The sequence below is a fragment of the Apium graveolens genome, chromosome 5 (assembly GCF_009905375.1).
Source record: "Apium graveolens cultivar Ventura chromosome 5, ASM990537v1, whole genome shotgun sequence".
Classification (NCBI taxonomy): Eukaryota; Viridiplantae; Streptophyta; class Magnoliopsida; order Apiales; family Apiaceae; genus Apium; species Apium graveolens.
Window position 1 is genome coordinate 309,187,140 of NC_133651.1, and position 27,606 is coordinate 309,214,745.

At 34.7% G+C, this 27,606-nt stretch overlaps 1 protein-coding gene and 1 long non-coding RNA gene across 5 annotated transcripts; one reads left to right on the plus strand and one right to left on the minus strand.

Annotated features, from left to right (window-relative positions):
- Window positions 1–5,250: 5,250 nt before the first annotated feature.
- On the plus strand, window positions 5,251–18,652 carry LOC141659375 (uncharacterized). 4 transcript variants are annotated; one of them, XR_012549749.1, is made up of 4 exons: window positions 5,251–5,430; window positions 5,824–5,913; window positions 17,753–17,821; window positions 18,608–18,652. It is a non-coding gene; the product is annotated as an uncharacterized LOC141659375 (long non-coding RNA). The 4 variants fall into 4 exon arrangements; XR_012549751.1 differs by lacking the exon at window positions 17,753–17,821 and having other exon boundaries at window positions 18,608–18,650; XR_012549750.1 differs by lacking the exons at window positions 17,753–17,821; window positions 18,608–18,652 and adding an exon at window positions 14,699–15,109.
- A 6,530-nt stretch (window positions 18,653–25,182) lies between these two features.
- Window positions 25,183–26,514, minus strand: LOC141661224 (F-box protein At3g56470-like). The gene has a single exon (XM_074468210.1). It carries the CDS (start codon window positions 26,512–26,514, stop codon window positions 25,183–25,185), a length of 1,332 nt encoding a protein of 443 aa, XP_074324311.1.
- Between the last annotated feature and the right edge of the window lie 1,092 nt (window positions 26,515–27,606).

A 27,606-nucleotide genomic window follows, 5' to 3' on the forward strand; every position in this document is an offset into this window, starting at 1 on the left:
TCCTCGAGGCTGTAATGAGAGCAAGCGCGTACTTCTCTGTGGTGGAGTAATTCAACTCTGCTTCATGGAGCACCTTGCTTACATAGTATACAGGCTTCTGGAGTTTCTGTTCTTTCTTTATGAGGACTGCACTCACGGCTTGCTCAGATACCGCCAGGTACAGATAAAGGGTGTCCTCCGGACTTGGTTTGGCCAACAATGGGGCTTCAGTCATGTACTTCTTTAGCTGTTCAAAGGTCTCTTGGCTCTCAGCTGTCTATTCAAAATTCTTCACCTTCTTAAGAGTCCTGAAAAAGGCAAGCATTTGTCTTCAGACTTGGAGATGAACCTCCCTAGAGCTTCTTCCTGTCAGCTTCTGAACGTCCTTGATGGAGCATGGTGGCTCCATGTCCAGGATTGCTTTGATCTTGTCGGGTTTGGCCTCTATTCCCCTCTTAAAGACTATGCGACCCAAAAATTTTCCAGAACCAACACCAAAAGCACACTTGATGGGGTTCAACATCATCTTGTGGTGCCTCAACACTTGAAATACCTCTCCGAGGTGGCTAATATGATCGGCCTTGCTTAGGTTTTTGACTAACATGTCATCAACATAGACCTCCATGGTCTTCCCAATTAGATGGGAAAATACCTTATTTACCAACCTTTGATAAGTACTCCTGCATTCTTAAGTCCAAAAGCCATAACAACGTAACAAAAGACACCAAAATCAGTTATGAAAGATACCTTGGGGGTGTCATCCTTATGCATTTTAATTTGATTGTAACCACTAAATCCATCCATAAAGCTTAGCATCTCGTGTCCAGCAGTGGCGTCAATCAAGGTATTAATCCTTGGTAGGGGGTAGCAGTCCTTGGGACAAGCATCATTCAAGTCAGTGAAGTCGATGCACATCCTCCACTTCCCATTGGCCTTCTTAACCATTACGGGGTTGGCCAACCATTCCGGGAATTGTACTTCCTCAATGAATCCAGCTTCTAGGAGCTTCTCGACCTCCTGTTTAATGGCTTCTAGCCTATCAGGAGCATAAGTTCTCTTCTTCTGCTTTACAGCTTTTCGAGTCGGATCGACGTTTAACCTATGAGTTATAAGTTTCGGGTCAATCCCAGGCATATCAGCTGATGTCCAAGCAAACACATCACTGTTCTTATGTAGAAAAGTTGTCAATTAGCCTTTCAAGGGCTTGTCTAGAGATGCTCCAATAAACGTGACCTTCTCAGGGTCTAAGGAGTCTAGGGGAATTAGGACCAAGTCCTCCACTGGCTTCCCTCGCAGTTCGCCATTCTCTTGGACATCCATGTCTTCAATGGGGGGGGGGGACCTGCCCCCCAGTTCCATCGGACCTAAGTGTTTGCAACATAGCAACTGCGGGCCATCTTCTGATCTTCTTTCGCTTCTCCAACACCATTCCTAGTTGAAAACTTCAGTACCATATGGTAGGTTGAGGGCACGTCTTTAAATGCATGGATCCATGTTCTACCCATGATAGCATTGTAAGTAGAGGCTGTCTTAACAACCTGAAAGTTCAACATTTGTGTGGCCTCCCGGGGCTCTTCCTCGATAGTCATGAGAAGTTATATTGCTCCTTCGACTTTGCATTCCACATGGTTAAACCCATAGATGGGTGCGTCGGATGGAGTTAGTTGAGAATCATTGTAACCCATCCTTATGAATGTGTCATGGAAAAGAATATCCATGGAAGCTCCATTGTCCACTAGGACCCTCATAACAGGACAATTTCCGGTTATCAGTGTGATAACCAGGGGATCATCCTGAGAAAATTTCAAACCTTCAAGGTCTGGGTCACCAAACTCAAGCGCATCTCTAACTTAGAACGCCTAGACGACTCTCCAACTATGCTCATTACTTCTCTCGCATAAGCTTTTTAAGAGTTCATCTTACTCCCAGCTGTTGTAGGACCTCCTGAAATCATATTGATTACTGGCCCTCAAGGCTGCGGGTTTCGAACTCTGTCGTTACCTCTTCGATCGTCATTTCTTCGGTCATTATCTCTTTTTTGGCCTCTGGCCTCTTCACCCTTGGTGAAACGTTCGAACTTTCCCCTTTGGATCAAATACTCAATCTCATCCTTGAGTTGCCTAGAATCATCAGTGTCATGACCAACATCTTTGTGGAACCTGCAGTATCGACTCTTGTCTATTTTCTCGGGGTTCGACCATTTGAACTCTTTGTCCTTCTTAATTTCCATAAGGATTTGGCTCCTTGGAGCGTTCAACCTCGCATATTCAGTGAACCTTGGTCGCTGATTCTTCTTAGAAGAGGAGGAGTTAGAGCTTTTGCTAATTCAAGGATACTTGTCCTTGGCATCGTACTCCTGATCCGTCTTCCGCTTCTTGTTTCCAGAGGGTTCATTACTCACAATTCTCTTATTCATACTTTCCTCCACCTTGATATACTTTCCGGCACTATCCTGGAGCTGTAGCATGCTCTCGGGAGGGCGCTTAACTAGGGACATCTTAAAGAACTCGTCTCTAGTACCTTATTGTAGGGCTATCATAGCTATCTTATCATCAAGATCAGCGACCTTCAAAGCCTCCTTCGTAAATCGATTCAGATATTCTCTCAGGGACTCCTTTGCTCCTTGGACTATGCCCATGAGAGAGGCCGAACTCTTCTCGTGTACTCTGCCACTTATGAACTGCTTGATAAAAGTTTGGCTCAAGTCCTTAAAGGATCCAATAGAGTTTGGGGGAAGATGGTTGTACCACCTTTGAGCCATACCTAATAGGGTTTGAGGAAAGGCCCGACATTTAATAGCGCCGTTCACGGGCTGTAGCAACAGGGCGTTAGAGAACGTCCTGACATGATTAGCAGGGTTGCCAGTACCATCGTATGCTTTGATGGCGGGCATCTTGAACTTTCTTGAGATGTGGGCATTCATTATCTCGTCAATGAATGGTGGGTTTGGATCATCAGGATCTCCTAGGGGCATAAGATCACTTGGATCAGCTCTTGGGGCAACAACCCTTCTTAGTATTGGACCATCCAGGTCTATGATTGGAGGAGGATCTCTCCGCCTCGAAGCAAGTGGGGGTCTTGAAGTCAGGTGCATCTCCAGGTCGCACTTCAGCCTTTGGATCTTAGCTTCATGAGCCTTGATCCTCTCCTGGACATCTTGGGGATTTGTCCCTTAAGTGCTCCTGGGGCGCTGGTTAGTACTAGGCATCGGCTTTTTACCAGCACGCCTCCTTCTCGGAGCAACATCGTCATTCGATGATTCAGAGTCTTTATCAGTATAAGGTCCAGAGAATTCCTGATCCTCCGGCATAGGAGCCAAACCACGTATGTATTGGGGCGTCCGCCCTTGTGCTTCACTCCTAAAGTGTCCACTTCCTCCAGCGTCGGGGTATAGAGACATCCCATAAGGGGGTTAGTGGTCACGATTGTCGAGTACTCATACCCAACGGGTTGAGAGTTCACAGGTGCATGTAGCTGCTGAAATTGGGGATTCGTCCCTTGAGGAGCCAGGGGATTCGTCCCTTGTGGCTGAGCCTCAGTTGCCCCTACCAGGGTTCCTCCTTGGGTGGAGGCATAGGTTGAGTGCGGTGGTACTTTCACCACTGATGCGATTGTTCGCGATGGTACAGGAGTGTCTATTTCACTATTGTTTCTGCTCCGTGTGTTCACCATGGTTGTTGTAGCCTTTTCACAGACGGTGCCAAATGTTGTGGAATAAAAACTAGAGTGCATTAGTAGTTAATGCTAGGGTTTGTGAGTTTCGAGTTTTAATGGCTGCTCTCGCGTTCGGGACTATCGGTCCTTCCAAGATGACTATATATCTCTGTGTGGTAGATAATCAAGCCAAAAACATAGTTCTAGGTTGAGGGGTAGAGCCATTTATATAGAGGTGAGTTTATGGTTAAACTTGAGTAGGGAGACTTGGTGGACAAGTCTCCAACTTAGATGGTGATTAGGAGTCCTATAAGGGAAGGAACTCCAGAACTTTCTGTGTAGGACTTTGAGTCCGTTTAGGACACATGTCTCTGCTCTTCCAGCTGTATTGGGCCTAGTCCGTAAACAGCTTGTGTTCGTGGACCCTGATGACCTCTGCTGGGGGGTCATGTCTAATGGGTCGTCTTGAGTCTGCTACGAGTTCGGACCAAACAGGTCTGTACTGGACTTCAAACAAGAAGTCCAAGTGTAATTAATGCGACATTTAATGTATATTTAAGATTTATTTTCTATCCATATCAATTATAAAGATAAAGATGTACTTAATTTAAAATCAAAAGATTTCGACTATTAAACTCGTATACAATATCATTTAAGTTTAAACATTTTTTTATTAAAAATAACAACAAAATAAGAGTAATTTTTTCACGAAAATAAATATATGTGCACCTATATTTGAAAGAATGTTAAAAATGACCATTTGTTTGGTAAAACTTGTCAAAAACAATTTAATTTGGCAAATAAGTATTTAATTTGTCTAGGATACACAATTGATAAAGAGCAGGGCTAGATGTACTAAATTGAATATCAAAATTTGTTAAATGTACTAAATTGAGTATCAAAATTTGTTACCAAATAATGTGACACCGATGAGTTGGCAATTTGGGAGGATATTATTTTGGGAATTTATGTGAAAGTAGGGGGAGCGCTATTATTATTATTATTGGGAGGGGGTTCTTCTTTTACTTGAATTTTATTATGTATACTCGTCAAAAAACTTAATTAATTTTAATATTATTTTTCAGGTAAGAAGTGTGAATCTCATCCACGATTTTATTTCAAAATTTCTATTTCAAACATTAAAGTGTTATTGTATATTTTTCCAGAGATATCTCGCATATTTTTTATTATACATTAAACTTTCTTAAATGAAAGAAATTTCTTACATGAAGTAAATCTCACTACGAGAATATACACCTCACAAAAAATTATGACAAGTGTTATTTGAAAACTATTTTGGGTACTAATTTGAAATTATCAAATACTACTTTTTAAAATTTATTTATAATTTTACTATCTCTAGAAAATATTTGAAAATTATGATTTTTAATCAAAATTAATCAAATTTGTAACTTTTTTTTACGTTTTCAGAAAAAGTACCGATTTTTTTTTGTTATAATTGAGATTACATCTAATTAAATATGATTGCAGAATCATATATTTGCAAAAAAATTGAAATATTTTTGCACATAAGATCTTAAAAAGGACGTTTTTTTGCAGAAACCTTAAAAACGTCTTATTTTTACAAAAAAAATCTTTAAAAAACGTAATGTTTTTGAAAAAGGTAAGAGGAACAAAATTATTTTCGTAAATAATTTTGAAACCACCGGCAAATCGATTGAGAAGATGAAAGCTTCGGAAGCTCCAATGAAACTGAGCAGTGAGAACGAAATGACGACCAACAAGCCCCCTTTCCGGCCTGCTAAGGATGATACCAAACCATTTCTCCAAGACCCGGTACCCTCTCTCTCTCTCTCTCCCCCTCCCTCTCTCTCTCTCTCTCTCTCTCTCTCTCTCTCTCTCTCTCTCTCTCTCTCTCTCTCTCTCTCTCTCTCTCTCTCTCTTTGTGTATGTCTCTCTCCCCCGTTCTCTCTCTCTCTCCCTCTCTCTCCCCTGTACCTCTCTCTCTCTCTCTCTCTCTTTGTGTCTGTCTCTCTCCCCCGTTCTCTTTCTCTCTCTCTCTCCCTCCTTCTCTCTCCCCTCTATCTCTCTCCCCTGTACCTATCTCTCTCTCTCTCTCCCCTCTATGTCTCTCCCCTATACCTGTCTCTCTCTCTGTCTGATCTCTCTTTGTGTCTGTCTACACAATTTCTTTCTAACTTGAACGGGTTTTTTTAATAAAATTTGTAGATACTGAGATCGGACCCAACAGAGACTGAAGAAGCTGTTCTGCGTTTGCCCAAATTCAAGAAACCAGATTCTCATTCTCAATGACTTGCGGTTTGTCCTCATCATGTGCCCTTTATTTATCAGCTTGTTGTTCAACTCAGCTATGCCTTAGATCATAATTTATAAAACTAAATGCGGTTTTTTAGTTTGTTTTGATGCTAATTCTTTGTCATTAGTACTCTGGTATGTTTTTTGAGACTTGAAGCAAATATTAAGTAGTGCGTATTATACTCTCGGATTATTTTATTATTTATATTATTATATGTGCTAACTTTTCGAGATAATGTCCTATACTAACTCTTTAAGATAATTACATGCATATGGTGAGCACATTTTCCGTTCGCATTGTTTTTTGTGTGTGAGGTTATGTCTTTGGAATCCTGATTAAGTTAAGGTCTTCGAGAAAATAGTATCTTGATTAAGTTAAGCTGTTAAGGTCTTCGAGAAAATATTATAGGCGCATACTACTTCTTGGAGTAGGTTAGGATATGTACTTTCTATTCTTTGCCTTTCTCTTTCCCGCCTCTCCACTATGATCACTGTTACATATTCTTAGTTTCTCATATAATCTGAGATGGTATCAGAGCAGAAGTAGAGAGGAGGAGATTTTAAGTTGAAGAGCTTATGGCTCAGACCTATATTTGGTTTTTCAATCATTTAGCCTTTAAAATCAAGTTTCTCAAGGGAAACTTGAGCCTAGATTCTGTTCACATTAGTCATCGAAACAAAATTCAAACCAAAATAAAGTAATGATTATCATGTCAAAGTTCCTAAGGGAACTTCTCTCCCATTCAGTTGTTTACACTTTTTACCCCCAAACCAGATCCGGAAATAAGATGGTATGGTCCTGCATATTCAGATCCGGTGTCCAACAAAATTCCCGGAAATGGGGAAGAGGTTGGGGGCCAACTGTCCATCCATCAACCAATAAAGAGGTTTACATCCACCATAATGCTGACAGCAGGACTTCCTATGTTCAGACAAAGGGCTATTTCACCAAGTGGTCAAAAGTTATTTCACCAAGTGGTCAAAAGTTTGAAAACAGGTATTTCCGACAATAATCAGTTCAAGGTCTGATTGGCGGCCATCCGCCGCGGTGCTGATTGCAGAACCTCTTGTGATTGTTTGACATAGCCTAAATGCATTGTCTGGTCATGAAATCGAGTCCCAATATTCCTAAATTCTCATATATTCAACCCAAGATAGGTCAGTTCTAACACCAAGATGGATATAGTTAACTACAAGATGGGTCAATCCAAAGATGGGTCTGGTTGGACGCTTAGGTTACGCTCAAGGGCTCCTACTGTTCCATTCTTTAATCCCTAGATGGGATTCCGAGTGAAGGAGCGTGTTAAATATCAACAACAATTACGACATCAGTTATTTTCTGTCATCAAGATGACATCATTATTTTACTTGATCCTGTAGCAAAATAGCCACCAAGTTTCATATTTCCTATAAAGCCTCCTATGTAATATGCAGGAGACACTATATTATAAACATTTGCAGTTCTCTGCCTTTCTCTTTCTATCCTCTCTACTATGATCCCTTTTATATATTATTATTTTCTCGTATTATTTTTTCAGTTTGCCACAATCATGCTCAACAAAGTTGATCACTGTTTTGTTCCTCAGCACAAATCTAAATTTGGCTAAGTTTTTCCTCTACGTAAATGATGCTGCTTGCTAGGTAGAAATCGCTTGTTGGAACATGATTGTCGTCGGTGACAAAAAATTAACTGCACTTTTATACCGTTCATTCAATTTTTTTTCCTTTGCTGGCGTTAATTTATGCAGCATAGCCTTCTCTACCCTGCCTTGTATTTTATTAACCACTTGCGTGATTTCTTCACTTTCATGTATCCTACTTCATCTCTTTATTATTTGGTGCCATGAAATATGAATTTCTTGCACATGTCCTTTTATTTTTAAATAGTCTCCATCCACATTTTTATTCATTGTTGATTATTATACCAACTGCTTCTCTTCTTAAGTGTTTTTCACATTATTTCTTTCTTGTAATTTGAGCTGAAATCATTGTGCTGCGTTTCTGTTTACAGCCATTGAATTTTATTAGAGCGTTTTATTCATTTCCTCCAGGACCCATCGAGTACCATCTTTTGAATTTACTGAACTTCCCATGTAGCATAATGATCATGCTCTGTTTTGATTTTCAATAATCCGCAAGAACTTTCTCTGGAGTGAATTATCAACTAAAACTTAGTCAATATACCACCTCCTCCATGTTGTACTAGTGCTGCAAATTTGCAGTGAAGAGAAGCTGAAAACCAGTAGAGAGGTTCAAGTATTTCGACTTGCACCTCCCTGTCACTGATGCTGAAAGACCAATCACGTGTGAGAAAAGTATCAATAAGTTCCTTGACTTGCATGAGCATGAACCAACAAGCCTGTCAGACATTTTGTTCTGTGCTGCAAAATTTTAAGCTTGCTGCCATGTGATTCAGAACTGAACTTCAACTTCAACATCTGTCTAGTCTGCCTCTTTTGCTTGCAATTTTTAGAATCTAAGTACTTGTTTTATTAATAGACTCCGGCGCTTTTCATTCTCCACGCTGCTGTTTCCTTTAATTTCTTCCTTTATTCCCTGATCTGCTACCTTATCGTTATATACTACTATGACACAACTTGGGTCATGACGTCGGTGGGGGCAGGCTTACTGCTCGCTTGTGACTTCTCCTGCAACCAAAATTTTGTGAACCCTTTTGGAGAAGTTCTTCATGCATCCAATCATTTGGCTCGGTTCTGAAGTTCAGACAATTGTATGCAGCTGTGACGTCTCGAGGTTGGCATTGCTTCTGTCTGAGCACCTGCTTCGCATTGGTAGTATCTGATAATTCATCATGTTGTTGAATTCTCGCTCTACGCACAATATCTGATTTGCCACGTTTGTACGCCATCGCCACCTTCCCTTTTTCAAGTTATGCTGAATCAAATTTATTTGCCCTCAGATAGCAAGCAGATTCGTTTGTACTAAACTATCCTTGGATATTTTTCTTTTTTAAACCACTATTAAAAACACTCAACATCCGGTAAAATGTAATACCTAGTAAGATATTTGTTTATGTTCTGTACAAAAGCCAAGTGATCCCTAAATAAACTCTGCAGAGATACATTTTGAAAAAGAAATACAATTTTATTAAGCACAAAATAAGATACAAAAATATATGTTTTGTAAAGGTAAAAATACAAAAAGGTTCTTTAAAATGTTTAAAATTAGTATTCTTAATATATTTATAACAAAACAGAAAGTTGGTTCCGTAAATAAATCAAATACTACATATAGTAGAAAAAATGTTTCTTCTTGTGCATGTCGGTAAAAAATGAAAACATATTTTGATGTTCAATAATGAAGTAGGTATTCTGTAATAAAATTCTAGAACATACTAAAAATGCCCGAAACACCCATTATTCACCGGTAATTGCCATATTTACCTCTTCTCGGATTCATTCTCGGATTCATTCTCGGATTCAGTTCTCTAATTACCCACTATACTAGCATCATCTTGATTGCTTATATTTACTTTCTCATTCACTTTTTCCTATATATTCTCATCCTTTACTATTGTCTCCATCGTTCAACTCGGCAACTCTATTCACCCTATTCTCGGATCCAGTGCCCTAATTACCCACTTTACTTGCATCATCGTGATTGCATATGTTTACTTTTTCATTCACTTTTTCCTATATGTTCTCATCCTTTACTATTGTTCCCCATCATTCAACTCACATCTATATTCACCCTAACCAAAATCAAACCTTTCTCACCAAGAGCATACACATACACATTCATCCAACTTCTTCATACATCAATGATAAATATATGTATATAATACGTGGGGGTGTGAATATGTCTAGAAAAAAGGATCATAATTTGATGGGTATGCATATCATTGTGTTTGTATATTGGATGTTGGTGATTATACTGAGATGATAATAGGGTATGTGTTGATCCATGAAATTGGTGAAGGAAAAAACTTTAGACGAAGTGGGATGAGTTGTGGCACGTAAAAAAAGGAAGGAAATGCCATTTGCAGTCGGCCAAATATACAATATAGAAATATGAAATTTAGGAAAACACAATCAACACGCGAGTAGTGCATGTGTACATAGGCATGATACACATATTTAATATGCTTGATTGGTCATCTACACAGAATTTAAATGCATATACATTGAAAAAAAGTTTAGGAAACAATTAACACGCAAACTTGAAATGCGTGCATATTCCACATGCGTTCTCGCTGGGCATTTAGGGCGTTGCCTTCCGCCTTGTGATTTTTTGGTAACAACACTTTAAAAAGATGTACAGAGGGTCACCCAATAATACACACATAGGTCTTAAAAAATAATTATGTAAATATAAATTTACTGAATACTACTAGCTTGGTAAAACTAAAAAAAATTACATAAGAGTAATTATTATCGTAAAAGTGTCTATTTTGTCCTATGTTACTAACAATCAGATATGGAGTGTCAGATATGACCCATGTCCGAGTTTCAGGTTTGGTATTTCAAAAATTTGGGACACAAGGACATCGTTCGAATTTTGGACACGGGTACCGGCACCGAGACACGGCATAAATAATTTGAAATTTATTAATTTTATATGATAGATATAAATAAATATACTTTTAATTACTTTACATTATTTTTTAAAAAGAAACTATGCTGATATTGTAAATAAAATTAAACTGTCTTTAAATGTATATATGACATGCATGACAATTACTTAAATGGGTGTAATATAAAGATATTATAAAGTTTAACTGATTTTTTGGAAGACGCCGGCTATTTTGACCATATAACTTAAAAGTGAGTCTAGATAGAGCACGGTCCAGGTATATTTACCATACATATCCCAGTTTATACATACATATATAGTACTCTTCATCTTTTCTTCTAATTTTGGTATCATGATTCTCCTCAATCATCTATTTCGGTCCCCATCTCCACCTTCACGTCTTCATCTTTAATCTTCCTTTTCAAGAGAACAAAAATATTTCGGTGACCTTCAAATTTCTCCGATGACGGGGAAGAAGGGTTGGGTTTTTACCTAACGAATCCGGTGCGGATTTCGGGTCGTGTACTATGTCTGGTCCGGTCGACAATGGTGTGTTGGCCAGAAGTACTGTGTCGGAGTAACATAGATTTTGTCTATTATTTATGTATTTTAATAATAAAAATATAAAATTTTAATAGGAATCAGTTAAATAAAAAAATAATTATAAGGAAAATATTGTACGCACATAAAGTAGTTACCTATGTTGTGTGAAAGGGTAGTAAAATCTAGGCCATGTTTGGCAATTAGCGGTTGTAGTGGATTGAATTAGTTGTTTTGACTAGTTGAATGACTACGCAGTTTTGACTAGCAGGTTGTATGTAGCTGTTTTGTGTAAAATTATTTGGTAAATGGATGTTTCAGTTAGTCCTTTGGATGAACAATCATCTTGAAAATGCTCCTCCAAGTAGCTATCTCAAAATTAGCTTTTTGAGACCAAACCGCTATTACAAAAAGTTTGCTACCAAATGCTAATATTAGAGGTTTTATATAGTCAAACCTCTAATTTGCTTCAAAACCCCAATTTTTTGCCAAAAATCTAAATTCCAAACAAGGCTCTAATCTTATTTTTGAAACAAATCCAACTCTGATGTGAGTCGGTTACTCAAGTAGCTAGGCTAGTCATATATTGACCCAAATTTATATACATATACATTAAATATATGAATAGCATTCAAAAGAAAGAATTATATCAATTATATAAAGATTTTTATTAATTTGTTTATTTTAAATGGGCCTCAAATATGACCATAGTCGAGGCCTAACTCAAAGCAATAATTATTTTTCTTAGATTACATTAAATCAAATCCTAGTAGGTGAACTCTCAAATGGACTTTTCTTGACAAGAATAGACATGTAATGAATGTTCATGAGAATAATCGAACATTTGATCTATAGGTTGAACTTGATCTGAATCAATACATTTTGATGTCCCAATTGTGTCACACTATTTTAGATTTTGGCCAATATTGTTTTTAAACGAAGTGCTTGAAGACCAAGATTCTGGTGGCATTTGAACATTGTTGGCTTTAGACATGGATTCTTCTGATATGTGCACTAGCTCATTAGACATCGGACTTTGTAATTGGCATTTAGCTTTATGAATTTCAAAATTATCAATCCTGAAAATGAATTTGAATGTTTAAATTGTCAGTAAAACATACTCTGAAAGAAATTGAAAACGTATTTAAATCTTACTAGTGTGTATTAGGTCCTTTGGAGAAAACTTTCTGAAATATAATCAATATTAATGAAGATTTTGTATTAATATTAATACTAGTATGTATATATATTGTATTAATATTAATGAAGATTTTACCTCGAGCACTTCAATCCACATCGGCCACACTCATAGTTTTTGGTGCTACATTTCTTTCTTTGTGCATCCAAATCCGGCTTCCAAGCATATTTATTGGAACATTTATTACATATTAAGGATTTCTGCTTGTGCTTTTGATTGTAATGCCTTTTAACAGCCGTTATGTTGCTAAGTGCTCTAGCCGGGTTGTGATGGATGCAACTCAAATCAGGACAAATATAAACTCTTTTCTTCTTCAGTTCTGCAAAGTCTTTTTGAGGTAGCTTATAGTCAATTTCGTGTTTCTTTAAATGAAATTTAAGATTTTGTATGCGGGAAAAACCTTCATCACAAAAATCACACATGAAAGTTTCAGAGTCTTGTAGTTGAACCAGAGATAGAGCTACAACTTTAGCATCGAGATCTGCATATAAAAATTTAATTATCAAATATTTAAAAAATGTTAGTCTAAATTGTCCATGTATAAAATTATAAAGCTAAATTATAACTAAATATAATATATATTACTTCCAAGATGGGAGAAAATGCAACCATAATCTTGCAAGTGATTATAAATTAACAATGTAAACACATTCCTTTTTCAAAATATTACTTAAGTAATTAATTTTTTCTTATTAAAACAATTATAAATTAAATAGTATATAACCAAACATGCATTGAAAAATAATTTAAATAATTATTCAATCTGAGATACAGTTAAATATTTTTTGCTTTTACGATCACTCTATGTTAATTTAAAATCCTAATTTACACACATACATCAACCAATTACATTTCACAATCATTGTAAATTTTAATTTAAAATGAAATAATTGTTCTAACAATTTAAAGCCAGATTAATCCCTAAAAAATGGCTGAGTGGTCAAAGACACTCAACCGCTATATGGTTCTGAAGTGGATTCAAATTTGGTAAAATAATTATAAAATGTTGTCATAAAATTGTTTCTAAATAAATTATTCTGAATTTTTAAACAGATTTAAGCATACCTGGAAATCCCCATGATCTTTTCTTTCTGGTTGAATTGGAGTTTCCCGGTTCCTCGGAAAGAAAAATAATCATAAAATACATTTTAATGTAAAAATGAAATGTAGATTGATACTCTTGTTATTGATATGGAGGAGGCTAGATGAAAATGAACATGAAAGTTTCAGACAAATTGTTACAATGATATTGAGTATGCTTATATAGAATCATACATACATTATATTTAATGCATCGACCCAATGATTAATATTTTTTATAATTCTTTTTTGTTAATTACAATACCTAGATTTTAAAAGATTCTTATTTTTTGTTTATATTTACTGAAGAATCTAAAATTCATTATTTATGTCAACCAATATTTAAGCAATCATTACGTATCATATGAATAATAATATTTTTTATAGTATATGTTTTCAAAAACAAAAACTTGATATAAATTTTAAGATGCCATAACTTAATATGCTATCTCATCGCAATTTTTAATTAGATATTATCACGTTATTTTTTTAAAAAAAATATTAATCATTGGGCCACTACGTTAAATATAATGCATGTATGGTTCAATATAAACATATTCAATATCATTCTAACAATTTGCCTGAAACTTTCATGTTTATTTTCATCTAGTCTCCTCCGTAACAATAACAAGAGTATCGATCTAAATTCATTTTTTACATTAAAATGTATTTTATGATTATTTTTTCTTCTTACAACTACGTTATGTATAAATGATGAAACCATGAAAATTATTTCTCATCAAGAAATTCCCGGAATTCATCATCTCTTGGTCAATGAATCCGAGAATTGGGAGAATCCAGTTCAACCAGAAGGAAAAGATCGCGGGGTTTTCTAGGCATGCTTAAATTTTTTTAGAAAATTCAGAAAAAATTATTTAGAAAAAAATTATGACAACATATTATAATTATTTTAACCAAATTAAAATCAACTTCGAAACCATATAGCGCTAGAGTGTCTTTGACCACTCGGCCAATGGTTTAGTGAATTAATTTGGCTTTAAATTGCTCGAACAATTATATCATTTCAAATAAAATTTAATAGTGATTGTGAAATGTAACTGGTTATTCTACGTGTGTAAATTGAGATTTTAAATTAAAATAGAGTGATCGTAAAAAAAATTAATAATTAACTATATCTCAAATTGAATAATAATTTAAAATATTTTTCAATGCATGTTTGGTTATATACTATTTGATTTATAATTGTATTAATAACAAAATGTTAATTACTGTTACTTCGGAAAAACTATATTTCCTCAGTAATATTTTGAAAAAAAAATGTGTTTGAATTGTTAAGTTATAACATTGTGGTTGCATTTGTCTCGTGTTGGAAGTTATGTATGTTTACTTTTAGTTATAATTTAGCTTTCAAATTATAGACATCGACAATTTAGACTAATGCTTTTTAAATATTTGATGCCTAATATTTTTATGCAGATCCTGATGCTAAAGTTTTAGCTCTATCTCCATCTCAACTACAAGACTCTGAAAATTTCATGTGTGATTTATGTGATGAAGGTTTCCACGCATACAAAATCTTAAATTTCATTTAAGAAAACACAAAATTGATTATAAGTTACCTGAAAAAAGACATTGCAGAAGTGGAAAAGAAAAGATTTACCTTTGTCCTGATTCGAGTTGCATCCATCACAACCTGGCTAGAGCGCTTAGCAACATAACGGCTGTTTAAAGGCATTACAATCGAAAGTATAAGCAGAAATCCTTAATATGTAATAAATGTTTTTATAAATACGCTTGGAAACCAGATTTCGATGCAAATAAATGTAGCACCAAAAACTATGAATGTGGCCGTTGTGAATTGAAGTGCTCGAGATAAAATCTTCATTAATAGTAATACAATATATATTGATTATATTTAAGACAATATTTCTCCAAAGGTTTAAATACGTTTTCAAATTCTTTCAGAATATGTTATACCGACAATTTAAACTTTCAAATTTATTTCCAAAATTGATTATTTTGAAATTTATAAAGCTAAATGTCATTTACAATGTCTAATGAGCTAGTGCACATATCACTTATAAGATGAATCAATGTTTGAAGTCAACAATGTTAAAGTATCAACAGAATCTGGGCCTTAAAGCACATCGTTTAAAAACTATGTTGACCAAAATCTAAAACCGTGTGATAGATTTGGGACATCAAAATTTATTGGATCAACTTCAACCTATTGATCAAATATTCGATTCTTCTCATGAACATTCGTTACATGTCAATTTTTGTCAAGAAAAGTCCATTTGGGAGTTGACTTACCTGGATTTGATTTAATTTAATCTATGAAAAATATTTATTGTTTTTGGTTAGGTCTCGACTGTGGTTATATTTGAGGCGCACTTAAAATCAACAAATTAATAAAAATCTCTATATAATTGTTATAATTATTTTGAATGTTATGCATATTTTTAATGTATATGTATATAAGTTTGGGTTAATATATAACTGGCCTAGCTAATTGAGTAACCGACTAACTTCAGAGTTGGATTTGTTTCAGAAATAAGATTAGAACCGGTTTTGGAACTAAGCTTTTTGGCAAAAAAATCGTTTTTTAAAGCAAATTAGAGGTTCGACTATATAATATCTAACTGTATCGACCAAATCATGTTTAACCTCTCGGGGCTAATTGTATGTAGGTGTTTATATACTATAATAATCGGAATGTGCTATAATTTGTAGTATGGTTAGTTTGGTGTTTTGGTTGTCCCTCTTAGTCACAACTACAGATCTTCTACATCAAAAAGTAGAACCGTTAAGTAGTAAAATCACACTTAATCTAATTTTTCATGTTCGAATCCCATAAACAACAAAAAAGTTTAACATTTGTATTATTATGTACACTCAATATTTCCAGGTTCAAATGTCAGTAACAACACATTAAATTAAATATTTGTATTATTGTTTTTCAAATACAAAGTACATGGTTCAAATTCAATCAACCACATATTATGTTATGTCAATTAAATTTTTTTAGAAATGATACACACTCAGAATAAGGCTATAATTTATGTTGATTAAATTTTAGTATTTTATTACTTACATTTAAGTTATATTAAAAATATAAAAATACAAATAAAAATATAAAATATTAATAGAGACTCGTGCATCGCACATGTTGAAAGCTAGTAGAATATAATGTGCATATGCATATACATCTTTGTGACTGTTCCATCCCCCACTTCAACCTTCCATAACTCCCCAAACGCCATTTGATTTTTCCTGTTCTTTACTCAAGTAATTTGGTAGATCGATTTTTTTGGCCAATACAAATAACTACATAAATTATATGTTTGTTACATTGTGATATATGGTTATATTTGTTCAAATATAATATATGATCTCATTGGACCTTTTTCTAACATCTTGAGCTTTAGAGTGACTAACCACTCCACATGGTGTTAGAGCTCAGTCAAGCCGGGAGAAGTAAGAGTAAGCGAATGACTCCATGTCACCCCCAACATTCTTCCAATTGTTCTAGACACAAAAGTTAAATTTATGCCCCAAGGATGGGCTTCGATGGACGTCTTTGATCCAATCTTCGATCCATAAGTGGGCTTTCGAGTGAGGGAGTATGTTAGAATATAATATATTGTAATAACCCCAATTTTTGGAAATTTTTGAAACCCTTATGAATAGTGATTTTGCAGATTATGCTGAATAAGAAAATTTTTCATGCCACACTATGTAGGGGTTCTTTTATGGATATTCTGAGATTTTATTGGTACTCTATGTGATATATAAGTGTATGTAAAGATCGTCAGAATCCAAATCTGAACACTTTGATTTTTTCCGGAAATCCACTAGATACAGAAAGAATTGAGTATAAGGTAACAGGATAAAAATGATTTAAATTAAAAGATTATAAGAGAGGATCATAAAAGGATTATAATGTATTGAGAAAGGTTAAGGAAACCCAAGTAATAAGATCCCGGGTATGATCCCTCAAACGAGAAACGAGAACGAAAGTTAAGCGAACCGTATAACAGATCAGCGGTCATTAGGCAAACAATTAGGAAGTTAATCAAGGAGGTTAGGGATGATGAGGTCATCCAACCAATAAGAAGAGGGCAAGTAAGGGATGATGACATCACAAGGTGACATAAGCATGACATAGGGGGGAAGGAGGTGTGGATGAATGATAACTACACAAAGTTCAAGGTTAATAAGGTAATTAACCAAAATCTAATCAAAAACAACCAACCAAAACAAATCAAAGCAAAACACAAAATCATTTCTTTCTTCAACCAAGGAGCTCTCGGCTTTTCTTCATTTCAAGAAGAAGAAATTTCAAAATTCAAGTTCCAAGCTTCCTAAATTAGTAAGGTAATTATCTAATACTCCTTATGCATAGATATGGCTATCCTATAAGTTTAAGCCTCCAATTCATTCTCAATCTCTTCCAAGAAATCAATGAAGAAAATAATGAATAGTGATTTCAAGATTTTTAACTTGATTTTTTCTTGTTTTTCCTTTAAGATCCAAGCATCCCTAAGACATCTCAAGGCTTCTTAAGGATTCCTAGCCACTCACATCACTTCAAGGAAGGTATAACATCTCCAAATCCTAACTTTACTTTGTATATTAGGATGGTTTTGATTGTTATGGTAAAAGAGAAGCTTGATGCTTGTATGTTTAGAGTTTGGGAGGGAGTTGTAGTAAATTGGATGTTGAAATCTTGTTGATTAGTAAAGGACTTAAGTATAGTTTTAAATTCATGTTGAGAATAACATAAATTGGAGAACTTGAGGTGTTGGGGCTGTTGTAGTGTGATATGGATGGATTTTGGTTGTATGAATGAATTGGGGTTGATTGGTGGTTGATTTGGAATGGTATAAATTTGGGAAATCGCGTAAACATAGCTGTCGTAATGTCCGATTTACTTTAGACTGTTTTTGTTCATAACATTAGGACCCGAGAACTCCCTGCTAGGTTTTGACCATTGCCATGTTTAGATAGTTCATGTTACGAGCTTCGTTTTGATATGTGGTTCGTTTGATTCCGATGTACGGTTTAGGAGAAACGACCGTTTTAAGTAACGACGTTTCGCGAACGAACCATTACCCCTCGCCTTTGAAACATAGGTTAAAGACCTTAAAGGACTAATTGGAGTATGAAACATTTATGTAAAGTGTAATAGGCAGTTGGTAAGACACTCGCGAAGGAATCGCCTTAAAACTCGTAATGGTTAAATTATTAAAAATGGTGGAACCGAGGGTACTCGAGTGACTTAAGAGAATCAGTAAGCGCAAAGCGAGCGTTAGAGTCTAATTTGGTTAAAGTATAGATTTACAAGTGACTTTGGTTTAATTCCAACTTACATGTTGTTTATAGGTTACCAGACTCGTCCCGAGCCATTTGTAACCCCCAGTCGCTCAGGCAAGTTTTCTACCCGTATAACTGTTGTTGTGATGTATATGTGTATATGTATATGTATGATCTTGTGATAAATGCATATTTGTTATTAGCAAATTCTTGCGATATATTGGAGCATGTGATATGGTATATATGCATGCCTGTTTCGTATTCTTGACTTATATATCTGTTGGTTCAAATGCTTATTAGTTGCATAATACCTATGCTAGAGATAAACAGTAGTTGCATATACCCTGAGTATAGGGGACCCAAAGGTGAACCCTTTTCTAAAACCGGGAGTAGATGTTCCCGAGTATATGATATATATATATTTATATATATATTGATATGGTTTTTAAAAACTATTGATCGAATAAGGTTTATTCGATAACTTCATATTATTTAATGAATATTACTTGAATATTCATTCGAGGACTTATGACTCCTTTTATTTTATTTAATGAATATTACTTGAATATTCATTCGAGGATTTATGACTCACTTTATATTATTTAATGAATATTACTTGAATATTCATTCGAGGACAGATGACTCAGTTTTTATTATTTAATGAATATTATTTGAATATTCATATGAGGACCTATGACTCCGATTATTTTCTGAGATATATTCTTTATTTTATTAAAGAATAAGGTTTCGATAATCAAACTTATTTTCGATTATTCAAATAAAGATAATACTTTCATATAAGTATATCTTTGGTTATTTAATATTCATTTCAAGTATGAGTTTTAAAACTTCTACTTCGATTATTTTTATAAGGATTATCTTTATGAGAATATTATTTAAATAATAATATTCAGATATTTCTAATATATCGGGACTGATTTATTTTAATAAATCAGCAGTACTCCAAACATTCTTAAAAATGTTTTCGAGTCTTCAAAATGATTTCTAAAAGTTAGGGCGGATCCCAAAACTCATTCTTTTATATTTAAGATCCTCCTTTCGAAGGGGATTTAAATACTCGCTCAAAACCTGGGGGATCCGGCTCTGTGGTGTATTTTACATTCGCAACGTGGTTGCTTTTTTGAGAAAACAATTTGATTACTTGCTCACGTTCGGGAAGTAAGTCCATCTAATTGAGTCGGCATAAGCGACAGGCCGGGGTACGGTCTATCAAAGTGTAAGTGGCTGGGTGGCAGTCCATCAACGCGTAAGAGGCCGGGTGGCGGTCCAGCACAAGGTCCTTATGTGGCCAGGGTGATGACCGGTGGGGGATTCATCTATCTACTAGTAGAAAAGGTTACTTATTGGTATCTTTGCCTGATCAGCAAGATACTGGGTTTATGCCACAATTCTTTTTCCTTCCAAAAATTTATTGGATGCTACAAACTCTGTTCATACTTTACATGACAGAGGTTTCCAGGAAATGTATAAGAGATATATATGTGGATATATATATCGGGACTAAATAAAGTATCTCATAAGTTCATTTCTTTTGAATGATATTTCAAAGATTGAATCTATTCAAACCTTTTCTTGTAGTCTCATCTATGTGATGAACTTTTGAAACTGATTATAACTTGAACGGTGGTAGTTCAAGTAGTATTTGGAAAAGATATAAGTATATTGGGGTATCGTGTAACTTCATCTTTTCAACTTATATCTGGTTAATGATTATCTTATGCACGACAAAGATTTTCAGAAAAACGTTGAGACAAGGTTAGATATATGAGATCACCTTGCAACGATATTTTTATACAGTTATAAACTGGAACTCTGTGTATATTATGCATGGCAGAGGATTTCAAAGATTATGAAAAGTATATATACTTATATACTGAATATTTTGCGACTTGGTCGCGTTAAGATATCAACTTGGTTCATTTCTTCTTGACCAAGACTTTCATGAGTACTATGAGAAGGCTCATATATTGTTAATCATTATATATATATTATTTTGGTGGGCTTGCTGCTCACCCTTGCTTTCTTCTTTCATCACACAACAACATATAGAAAAGATGAACAGGACCAAGCTCCCAATTCGAAAGCGGTTAGAAAACGTTCCGCAGTCTTCTGGAAGCGTTGATGCCGCCGTAGCTGAGGTAGGAGCTACCAATAGGCTAGGTTTTCAACTATTGATGAACCAGATTTATGTATATTTATGAATTGTAATAATGGCAAAGAAATATAAATTTATTCAGAAACCCTTTTAAGGTGTATTGGCATATAATTGTGGAATAAAATGACTTGTGATTATTTTTTGGATATTCATCTCTGAGACTATAACTTGTGGTGTGTGTGTTTATGGTGGGGTCACAGTACAGAATAGTTGATTATTTATTAAGATTGGGTGTTATTAAGGGAAATGGAACTCGTGATAACCCGGATCCCCGACCCCGGATTTGGGGGTGTTACATATATGATCTTATTAGGCCTTCTTATTGAGCTTTTAGAGCAATTGACCACTTAACATGGTATTAGAGCTCAATCAAGTCGTGAAAAGCAAGAGTACGCGGATGACATATGTTCGAGTTCGTTAGACTCCCTGTCACCCCAACATTTTCACAATTTGTTCTGGACACAAAATTTAAATTTATGCCCCAAAGATGGGCGTCCTTGATCTACTCTTCGATCTATAAGTGGGCTTTCAAGTGAGGGGGTATGTTAAAATATAATATATGATCCTATTGGGCCGTCTTCCAACACCTTTAACACTTTGAGGTTTTAGAGAGACGAATTTCTCGACAATACTGAAAAAGAATTCGGTTCTTTTTGAGTGACGAGGAACGGAAATAAAGAATTCATTTATGTTATTAATTAGTTTATATTTAATTAGAGTAGAGATAAATAATGTATTTCCTTATAGGTTTTATATGTGGGGTTAGAAGTTTATTATATAAGTAGTTTATTTCTATTAAAACCCATTTTTTTATGGGCCTTAGTGTATTAGGTTATTTTATTTGGTTTTCTATTCCCTATAAAATCATTGTAATTTTCACATTATTACTTAATTTTTACTGTACACTTTCTTAGAAACAATATTGATTAGTTATTCTTGGGATATAATATAATTTATTGCAATTTGTACCGTTTTAAATATTATCATGCATCATTTAGTCTATCTATAAGAGATCATAAAAAATAATATCTTAAAAAAACTACAAGATTCAAAGAAGATATACTCCACTTAAAATACTATGATAAGGGAGATAAGTTGGTACAGTTGGGACACTATAGACTTAATCTTGACAAACCTATAAAGTTCCTTTGGCGTCAGAGGAATTTCACGATAAAAAATTGTAGATAGAATTATATTTATTGCATTTATGCAAACTTTGAAGGTGTCTACCATTGTTGATACTCTCACATCATGTAGGCTGTAATTGTAATTTAACTATGTCTGGTATACGAAAAAAGAGTTACTAACTTGAGAAATACATAATTCTCATAGCTTGATAATATTTTAACTGCTTTATGCTTATTATAAATTCAGTATACCCGTCCAAACATCTATGTAGATGAACTTTGTCCCTATATAAAGAATGGTGTTTTGTGATGTACAGAAGATTAGCAATGCCTTCGCAGAATCCTGGAAATGTAGGCTCCAGAGATTTGATTATCTGTAGTAATTGATCTGTCAAGATAATACATATTTTGCGACATAGGAAGGAGCTAGACGAACCCCTGGTGTTTGCGATCTAATATAAACTTACCAACATATATTTGAAAAAAAAACAAGCATAATAATGCATAAGAATACTTAATAGTCACTTGGTAAAATAAAGACTTAATAGTCTGCCTCGACTGTTTCAGGAGGAGCAAACACGAACACAGGGAGGTTCCAACTAATAAATTGACTTCTTGGTATCTAAAATTGTAATACTATAAACCGTTACCACCATCCTCCAACAAGTTTGAATTAGTAGACTCGAATTCAACTAATTCACCATCCTCTACAGTGTAAAGCCGGGACCCTCCATCAAAAAAATGATATATCTTGTTTGATAATACTCTATCATTCCTGGTATCCATTTTATCAATTGCTGCCACGTCATAGGTTTTGTCGCTAACAAATAAAGCTTTACCGCCCAAGGTGCTTACCGGATCCAAGCCTTGTTTGACCAGTCATATCTGCTTATACACTGTTTGCCAGGTAAAGTGACATTTTCTTTTCCATGTGATCCCAATTATAGTACCATCAGTTCTCCATTCAACTCGAACACTCTCTGTACTCTCAGCGAACGAAAATTTAGAGCGAGAAGCTCATCTACAAGATAACGTTCAAACTTGAATTTCCCGCCAACAATATTATATGAAATTAGCGGTCCATAAGGAGAGACAATGTACAACATTCCACAAAGGTAGATAAGACGGCAAAAACAAGGCACAAAATTAACAAATGTCTTAATTTTTTTAACAGTCCATTCTCTATCACCAATGCTATATGTTAATAGAACAATCTTTTTAGCATTCCAAGTGTCTAAAAGAAAGAAGATACAATCGGGCAAATCAGGTTGGGTGGAAATCGATAATAAAATTTAGAATGACGCGGATAGTTAAATTTAGGGAGGGTGATGGTATTTCTAGTGAAAGGAGAGAACAATATGAAGTATCTACGATCCCGAAGAAACAACCTTCTTTTATGGGTGCAAATATATAACCAATTGTGCTGGAATGCTATATTCATATGAGAAGAAGATCGAAAACCTAATTTACTCAACGCTATAGTGTAAACCGGAGCGTGATTCGTAGATGAAGGGTCATACAGTTGTAATTCAAACTGCCTGGTCATAGGTGAAAGTGAATGATCAAAACTTACATACCATGGTAATGGTGTTTTAGTAATAATGGGATGAGCAGCCAGCCTGTTCTTGCAAACAACACGAAAACGAGCCTGGTCAGTAAGACAGAGTTTACTTAAAATTTCACCCAATAGGCTGCCATCAAGTTTCGACCATAAGTTGAAATCAATTTGTTTTTCTTTTTTCTGCTACAATTCCCGTTCCATGATCTTGTTTGCCAAGTAAAAATTACTATCCACTAATCTGTGTAGTGACCGGAGAAAAAACGATATTGAGAGGAGAGGATGAAGAAACCATACATTTTTGTTAGCCGAGAACTCTTTTCAGAATCCTGATTGTGTCTTGTTCAATTTATTTATGGGTAGGGCATTTGCACCTTGAATATTTATGCAAAAAGGCCAGAGTTTGTCCTGCCTTCAAAAAGGAGGAGAAAAGAAATGATATTTTTAGACTTTTTGAGACTTTTTAATATTTTTTAGATATGAAAAAATTCTAAAGATATTCTTAAATCTTTGTTTGTAATAAGAAGGCAAAAAAGTTAAAAATTTAAGAGTATACCATCTTTTAACAATTTTTAACATTTTAGTGAAACACTTTAGTTTTTTTTTCCGTTTACCCTTCTTTTTTAGAGTATTACTGTATTTAGCGCTCTTTAGTGCCTTCTTTGAGCTTTTTAGCGCCTTTTAGCGCTTCACGAGAGCCTTTTGGACAATTTCAAAATCGCTCTAAATCGCACACCTTGTGCCTAAGCGCAAAGCGCCATTTATCACAGAATTAATCGTGCCTTTAACAATTCTCAGGTATGACCGTATGAGGGCGAGAATATTTGGATTGATTTGCTTAATTTGTGTTAGAAGTCCTTGTGATCTGTCGCTATCCATTTTCACATTAGTTTTGTAGTGTAAAATATGACACCTAAACTTGGGAGAGCAGCTCCAGTGGAATTTGTTTTCTTGATTGCTAGCTGACATGGCTGTTGCCTAAATGCCGATAATATCCCAAGAATCGGTACTCTCCAGCAAGTTTTTGTGGTTTGTTGACAAGGTTGGCGTGGTATGAAAAACATTACACATATAATTGGGACATGGAGTACTAAGTAACTCTGGTGGGAGTTGTTTTCTTGATTGATAACTGAAATGTTAATGATTTCCCAAGCATTGGAGCTCTCCTGCAGTTGCTTGATGTTTGTTGCCAACAAGTGCTTATTAATGCAACTATAGTTACTTTTTATTGTTGCCAAACACACATGTTACATGATAATATAATAGAATACTTTCGGAACCTGTAGAGTTGCTTTAGCAATTGAGAAATTGTATGATAAAAATTGAAGATATTACTTTAATTTTTTTACATTTAAGCATACTTGAAGGTTGCTAGCATAAGTTCATGCTCTTACATCCTGGCTTTTCATCCAAATTAAAAAGGCGCATTTCGGTGTTATAATCCTCGAAATTGAGGGAGGTTGATGGTTTATGATCTCAGAATATTAACATAATGGTGCATTTAGGTGTTGTAAACCTCAAATTTGAGGGAGTTTGATGTTTTATGATCTGCGAAGGTTCGGCAATGCCTTGCTCGAATCCTATATATGTAGGCTCCAAAGTTTTGATTATCTGGACTGGTACTAGAACTGCTGTCAAAATAATAGCATATTTTGTAACATAAAAGGAGCTAGAACAGCCCTCCGGTTTTTGCGACATAACATGAATACTATAACTTTAGATAATGAAATATTATCATAATTAACTTGATGCATAAGAACTCAGTAATCTTTCCTTGTGTATTTCAGGTGGAGCAAACATGGACACAGGGAGGTTCCAACCAAAATACTGACTTGTTGCTGTTGGCATCTGAAAATGTACCAAAAAACCTATTTTTGTATTCAGATAAATCGCTGCCATTATCTTCCAACAAATTTGAATCAGCAGGCTTGAATTCAACTAATTCACCATCCTCTATGGAGTAAACAAGGCACCTGCCATCAAAAAAATGAAAGATCTTGTTTGATAATACTCCACTATTTCTCATATCTATTGTATCGATTTTTGCCACTTCATAGGTTTTGTCGCTCACGAATAATGCTCTGTTGCCCAGGGTGCTTACAGGAATCCAAGCCTTACTTGACCGATTATATCTTTTTATACACGGTTTGTGGGTTAAAGTGACATTGTTATCTACATATGAGCCCAAACATACTATCATCACCTCTCCATCCAACTCTAACACCCTTTGTTTTCTCGACAGGCTGAAATGCAGAGCAAGAAGCTCATCTATAAGCAAACATTCAAACTTGAATTCCCTGCCAACAATATCATAGGAAACTATTTTTCCGGTAGGAGAGACAATGTACAACACTCCATGAAGGTACACAAGACTGCAAAGATGAGGCCAAAAATTTTGAACTTCATCAAATTGTGTAGCAGTCCAGTTTTTATCACCATTGCGATATGTGAAAAGAGCAATCTTGGGAATATTGCAAGTGTCTAAAAGATAGAAGACACAGTCTGGTGAATCAGGTTGGGTGGACCACGTCATTGTAAAATGAAGTGGATGGGCTCGTGGATGGGTTAATTTTGGGAGAGTGCTGATTTTTCTAGCGAAAGGAGAGAACAGTCTGAAGTATACATGACTCAGGCAGGTAAACCATTTTCCTCTTTCGATGCAGATAAATAACCAGTTGTGCTTGACAGTAGCTGCATAAGTCATATAAGAAGAAAATGGAATACCTAATTTAGTCAGTGATATATTGAGAACCGAAACTGGGTTCGGAGATGATGGGTCATAAAGTTGGAAATCAAACCGCCTGAACTCATATACAGCCGAACGATTAATACATAAATACCATGGTAATAGTGTTTTAGTATTGATGGGACGAGCGGCCAGCCAGTTCTTGCAAACAACACGGAAACGAAACTGATCAGCAAAACAGAGTCTGCTAAGAATTTCACCCAAAAGATTTCCGTCAAGTTCTGACCACAAGTTGATATCATCAGTTTGTTGTTTTTCTTCTTCTGCTGCTTGTTCACGTTCCCTCTTATGATGGGATAACAATTTAATAACTCTCTTTGTAGCTCCTCTCAGTTTCTGCATGATAATGTTTAGGTAACTAGTAAACATTGGTATTCACTGGTTATAATGATTGCAGAAAGATAGGAACCGAGAGGATGAATAAAAACCAGGCAATTTTGTCAGCTAAGAACTCTTTTGTAAACCCTAACCCTAATTGTTGGAAGGGTTTGTTTCTACCTATGTTGCAAATATTTATAATTTAGAAAACATACGCTACTTTTACGAAACATATTTATGTAATTTTTCTATTATGTTAGTACAATTTAGCCTAAATAAAATTGTAGGAAGGGTTGTTTCTACTTAGGTGGCTTTGAGCAAGTTCAAGAAATATTATAGAGAAATATGTTATAGGATGTTATGAATTAAAATTTAGGATAATTGGTAAAAAAAAATAGTTTCAAGTTTCAACAATGTCCCAAAAGCAACTCCAAGATAGTCTTAACATAATCATTAGAAATATTACTAAAAAAATGGATTTTAATGATTTAGTGCATGTCCAAGAGATTATCCAAACAGATCCTTAAATTAAAAATACTAGTATATAACCCGTGCAATGCATGATTGGTTTTATATTATATATTATGAATTATAATTTTAATATGTTATTTGTGAAATTTGAACCTTTCATCTTCTTATTTAATAATTTTTATGATTTGATCTAACGGTTCCCAACAATTTGATCTGAAATATCTAATGGCTCTGGATTGAGTGATCATAGGACCAACAACCAAATTTTTAATATTTCGTCTTTAATATAATAATATAGATAAGAAATTTGACATTAATATCACTCGAAAAGATAAGCTATCCATTACTTAAAAAATTTACATGCTCATCTTCTCCTTTATTTTTATGAAATCGTAATTCATCCTTTATTTCATTTTTATGAACCAACTTTATATTTGTGCGATGCATTAAATGATTTATAAATAATTTTATTTACTTTAACATCAATTTTTTTTTATCGTAGGTAAGCCGCAGCCGCTATGATGAGAAATCTGAACTTTATAGTATTAACTAAACTCATTAGTGTTAATTTTTATTAATTTAGTTTATATTATATGTACTAATGAAATTATACATTTTTGTGATTTACAACCCTAAAACCTCATCTATAATTTTTGTAAAATAATAAAGTAT

Bases quoted from the DNA above. Each gene is read 5' to 3' on its own strand.
- LOC141661224 (XM_074468210.1), bottom strand. From the start codon at position 26,514: ATGTTTACTAGTTACCTAAACATTATCATGCAGAAACTGAGAGGAGCT.